Consider the following 6,000-nt stretch of genomic DNA (forward strand, 5'->3'; position numbering starts at 1 on the left):
ATATCTATGATTCGACTCAAATTTCTTCTTTCAAACTTACCAAATCCAGAAAAAGGGTCATCAGTACTTAACCTTAACTGTCCCCTAGGTGTTTCTAGGCCTCTGTTTACATTAAATTTTGGTATAGCACCTCCAGAGGGCTTTGTGTTTGTGTCGACATTTGATTAAATTTTTTTGGCCATTTTCACTTGATCCTTCTTGATTTTGTTGCATTTTCTCTCAATAGGCATTACTAGCACTGCTCTAGATAATTTTGGGCAACCACAAGTGTTCCCCCTTCCACTCAATGCAACCCAATCCACCTGCTCTCCTTGCATTATTTAGAATTTTTGTCTTATTTGGTAGCCTATGGAGCTCTATTTGATACTGTTGACTACTTGGTGGTTCATGTCATGATATCTTTGATATAAAGTGCCTTTGGGGAGTCATGAAGTATTCCTGGAATGAAGTGATTAATTGATTCTTGCCTTGAGTTTCACTAAGTTAAAATCTCACAGCCTCATAGTGGCTGGCAATGGTCCCTAGGCCCTCCTACAGATCTGTCTGGGAAGAAACTTTGCATTGTTTACTGTATTGTATTAGTGCGAGACTGTTTCTATACCACAACTTGAAAGTAGTAGGGGAAGGGGCATTGTTGCCAGTGTGAGTGTAAGAAATACAGTTGAAGTTGAAAGAAGAAAAGAACATGGGCTTAGTCTGGAGACCAAGTGTCAGCTCCTCCAGCTGGAAGTGAAGGGGTTGATGGGTTTTAAAAATTGACAGCTTCACTGTCAATCTTGTAGGACCACCATAAATAGGTATACGTCATTGGTTCCTCATTGGAATGACCTTGTATCAAATTGGAGACATGAGATTCAATCAAGGTCTGTTTCCAGCATAATTCATTTGAGTCAACTATGGTTATATTGGCATATAGCATGTTGGCCCCACTCGTAGGGATGTTTCTACAAAAGGCAACCCTCAGTGGAGGAGATGAAGGTGGCATCCACAGATTTCATGGTTGGGGCAATTTGAGTGAAGCTGCCGAGAACTGTTTGGAATGGATAAGGTGGTTGCATGAGATCTTGCTTCCAGTTTTACAGGTTCACATATTTGTAGATTTTTCATAGGGATGCCATGCACTACCCTGCTCATATCTGTTATAAATGTACTGTGTAATTTATTTATTTATTTGTGTTTTTTATTTGTTAGATTGTTAAGGATAATTTTAGGTAATGAAAATTATTTTATTGATTACCAGTACAGGTTGTCATCGATTTATATTTGCAATTCACTCTGAGTTATTAAATATAAAGCAATATGGTCTTGAGTTGACATATTTAGAAAATGCCATTTGTATATCAAACTGTATATTGATATTATAATTATATTCAAGTTATGTTTTTAAGTTATACTTCAGCAGTCTTTTTTATAGAGAACTGTAGTGTGCTTTGTTTGACTTAAACCTGGTAAATGTAAAAACAAGAAACAAAATGATGTGTAGAGGTGATACAAATGGTATAAAATGTAAGAAAACCATAGAAATTAGAAAAATACAAAATGTCAAAAGAAAGATAAAAATATTACAAAATTAATAAAATACAAAATGTTAGATTGTTGTTCAATATGTTGAAAGATGATAGTGTACTAAGAGTGCTGATGCAATGGTTATAACAATAATGAACAAGGAAAATAGCTATAAAATGTGACTAGATGGTTATATCAATATTGACCTCAGTAATATCAATATTTTCTGAAGTCATTTATGATGAAAAGGTCAACAAATGTTTTATGTCATTCCATAGCTAAATAGTTGAATGGAAAGCATGTATGAAACTTTAAAACTTTAACCCATACATTGTCACCCCAGTGCAAAGCTCAGATACATGATGGCATCAGCAGGTTTTTCTTTTTTCTTTTTTTGGGATAATTTGTCTTAAGATAACATAAAATGAAGGTAAAGTTAGTTTCAACTGCATTCCATAATTTACAAGTGCAGTACACCTTTGTGCAAATTATTTTGATCTTGTGCTACCTTTTTCATGGAAATATTGGTTACATAGTACATTATTTTCAATTGTTCATTTTATTCTCTAGTTAACAGTTATATTTGAAAACAATGTGGTGAGTTATCAGTATGTTTATGATTTTTCAGTTATACATTCATGTACTTTGAATAGTTTTTACTCACACTCAGGAAGTAGCTGCTCTGCAATTATCACAGTGTTAAATTAATGCCAATGACGTTCAAGCTAGTCAAATGTTGCAGGATTGAATTAATGCCATTAACTCTGTATGGGTTAATAGATATATGACTTTCAGCACTGTAATATCTTAGAATTTAATTTTTTACTTCTTTAGCAATGGTGAACCATTACGGATCCACATCTCTTCCCCTTGCCAAGGACATCTGGAAAAATTGGGAGGATATCTTACAGAAAAACGTGGCGCTGTTCCTATGAAGGGTAAAGGAGATATGGTCACTCATTGGTTGATAGGAAAGACAAAGAAGGCCATTCAGCGAAGGGAAGAGTCCTGCCTTGCTCCACTTGTTCCTCTTATTTCAAGACAAGATGGAATGGACTACATGCGGAGGAGCCCCAAGCTATCAAGTGATCTTAGGCACTCCACCTTAGGATGTGGAAGAACTTCAAGTATAGCCAGGTAATCAAAATGCTAAAAAAGGTGACTTGGATATATTGAGTAACAATATATTATTTATATAGTATAGTAGGAATTTTCATAGGAATAGATATTTTGCATGCTGAAGTAGTAATAACTAATTGGTTGAATACCATAATAATAATTGTTTCCTTAAGTTTAACTGATTGGAAACCCAGAGCCCCACAGTGGCTGGCAATGGTCTTTGAGCATTTTCATATATCTCCTGGAAAGAAACTCAGATTATTCTCTGTCTTGTATAAGTGTGGGGCAGTTTCTGTGCAAGAGGAAGGAAGAAGTTGCTGGTTGTCAACTCTCCATATGTAAAAAGATGGAGGAAATATAGTTAGAATTGATAGAGATCTTAGTCCCCATCTGGATACCAAGTATCAACCCCTTGGGGCTTGCATCTCCAGTGATGGTGGTGAGGGTGTTGATAAGTTTTTAATATGGGCAGCAGAGCGATGATTCTCTCTGATGTCTATCTTGCAGGATCACCTCTTGTTGCCACTCATTATTGATTCCTTGGATGTCAAATATAGGCATGTATAGAATTATATTTGTTGTAGGTTAGTACTTTTAGGGTTCCTTCATTCTGTGTCATGCTACATATTCTAGTATGTTTTATTTTTATGCTCTATTTACAGGAGTTTTGATGGAACCGTCATGGAAGTCAGTGATCATTTCAGTGATTATCCATTACCAAAAGATTCACCACGATCTGACATTTCTGGGAATACTGTAGCCAGGAGACGACTTAGTCACAATTTTCGAACACACAGCCTTGATAAAACTACAAGAGATGGACTATTATCTCCACCACAGAGTAATTCAGCTGGAAACATTAGTAGTTTATTGGAATGTCATAGTTTTAGTGTGATTCCCAAGACTGCAGATGTCAGGCTTCAGGTACCAACTTTAAATCCTGTGTCAAGTCCATTGTCTTCAGAACCAGCCCATCCTTTGGAGGATGTTGCTCCTCCAAGGGTCAACTTTGGTTCCCTTGGTGAAGAAAGTAGTAAAGTAGGGAAAGGAGATGAAGAAGATGACCTAATGATTGAGGTCATAGAAAACTCACCATGCCCTGACTGCAGGGCTGGTAATCACTCCTGGAAATCATGTCAAGAAATCCACAGAAAACCAAAGTCTGAGACTATGCCGAGACACTTTGATTTCAAGTCATGGATTGTGGGATTATTTCAGAAAACACAATCACAAAACCACCCCAAGGCATCACCATTGAAACACAATGGCTTTAACAAAGAAAATTTTGTGTAATTTATTGGTGAAGTCACACTGCTGTGATAATACAAGTTGAAAGCAAACTGCAACTGAGTGTTTTTGATTATGGAAAGAGATGAACTTTATTTTGAATGTCATATTTGATGAAAAGAAGAAATTCTGGATTATGAATGTGCATACTGTGTAGTTTAGTATTAAATGTGTCATTTCAGAATTTGCAGTCATTTACTCTCAATGCATTGATGAGCTAGGGGATACAGAAACTGGTTGAAAAGATTCATATCATTCTTATGTACCCATAGTTCAACAGAAGATAGATCTCTAGGTTGGTTTTATTTTTACTATACCATTTAGAACTTTATCATGGGCACTGAGTACACAATATTACAAAAGATGTATAATTGATTTGAAATTATGCTTTCTATTAGCTCTGTGATTCAAGATTTTCCATAAATATTTGGTGTTTACATTAAAATATTGGTGTTATGTGAGGATATTATGAATTTTATTATTATTATTATCTTATTTATTTATCTTTTTATTTATTTATTTTTTTATTTTATTTATTTTTTTGTCCCATGGTTAAACATTGAGAAAATTTGGCATTGCAAATTTTGCTTTCAACTTGATGTTGAAAAATTTCAAGCCATGAAAGCCAAGGGCAAGGACAAGGCAGTATCTCAGGGGGGAACCCATTGGTGCTTGAGTGCCGATAAAGTTTGAATAAATTCGACTGTGTGGAAATGTGACATGTCTGAGTGTGCCAAAGATGATTTGGAACATACATATGTGTATTGCAAAGATATGTTTACATATGCTAGCACATCATATAGACATACTGGTGATATATGTACAAGTTTCTCAGTGTAATGTGTGTTGATGTGAACATGGACTATAGTATGCAGAAAAGAAATTTTCATTAATGAAAAAATATGTAATGGCTTTGCAGATTTCAAATGCAAACATTATGGTGGCATATACACTTACATGGATTAGCATTCAAATATAGCATAGGATTATTTTCATTGTCATTGTGCTGCTCACCATAGTATTGGTAAGTGTCAGGTTTGGAATGGAACATACATAAGTGTACTGCTGTGTTTACAAATGCTAGCACATCATACAGACATACTGGTGATATACGTACAAGTTTATCATTGTAATATGTGTTGATGTGAACATGGAATACTCTAGTATGCAGAAAAGAAAATTTCATTAATAAAAAATATGTAATGGCTTTGCAGGTTTCAAATGCAAACATTATGGTGCCACATACTTATATATGGATTAGTATTCAGACATAGCATAGGGTTATTTTCATTGTCATTTTGCTGCTCACCATAGTAGTGTCAGCCAGGGTGAATTGTAACTTTATCTGAATACTCATAAAAACACACAAAATTCAAGAATGTATATGTAAGACAATACTGGAATAGATCAAGGTGAATTCAGTCAGCCTAATTAGTGATGATGCCTGAAAATTTTGCAGTGTTTCTGAAGACACTTGTACTTCTGTATTGCATGTGCCTTCATGTGTTCAACTTTGTTTATTGTGCAGGGTTGAGATAGATACTCCTGGCACCTTGTGCTCACTCTATTCCCTTTGTGTCATAATTTTACCCAAATTTGCTTATTCTCTGAATATTTACCACTTCCTCTGAAAGTGCTATGGAAAGATATATTTTTACATAATTTTTTCCTGCTTTTTCTTGTAAATTTAGCTATATGTCTTATGTTTCAGTTACCACTCATGAGATGTAGATGTCTTTGTTTACGAATTCCCTTCTATAGATGCATTTGTACAAAGTGATCAAGTCTTTTCCTCCCAACTCTTTCAAATATGTCATGAAAGGATTTACAACCTTTCTTTATATGATATATATTTCTTACTAAGGATTTTATATTGTGTTTATATATATATATATATATATATATATATATATATATATATATATATATATATATATATATATATATATATATATATATATATATATATATATATATATATATATATATATATATATATGCAAGGTAACCACTTTAGAAAATAAACAAACGGAGCAGAGCGCTTTCGTATATTACATCTTCAGTGTAAATTACAAAGAAAGAGGGTAC

The 6,000-nt window shown here is 34.2% G+C and overlaps 1 protein-coding gene across 6 annotated transcripts in view; it reads left to right on the forward strand.

Moving 5' to 3' along the window:
* The window catches only part of LOC143030942 (receptor-type guanylate cyclase Gyc76C-like), a 236,981-nt gene extending 231,862 nt beyond the window's left edge, over positions 1-5,119 (forward strand). For all 6 annotated transcript variants that reach the window (XM_076194229.1, XM_076194230.1, XM_076194228.1 and 3 more), the window contains 2 exons: positions 2,341-2,643; positions 3,288-5,119. In XM_076194229.1, coding sequence (XP_076050344.1) covers positions 2,341-2,643; positions 3,288-3,918 — 934 coding nt within the window. In that variant the 3' untranslated portion in view covers positions 3,919-5,119. The remainder of the gene's footprint in view (positions 1-2,340; positions 2,644-3,287) is intronic.
* Positions 5,120-6,000: the final 881 nt, after the last annotated feature.

This window comes from Oratosquilla oratoria, chromosome 12, assembly GCF_046742065.1.
Source record: "Oratosquilla oratoria isolate Oo_2021 chromosome 12, ASM4674206v1, whole genome shotgun sequence".
In the NCBI taxonomy this organism is placed as follows: domain Eukaryota; kingdom Metazoa; phylum Arthropoda; class Malacostraca; order Stomatopoda; family Squillidae; genus Oratosquilla; species Oratosquilla oratoria.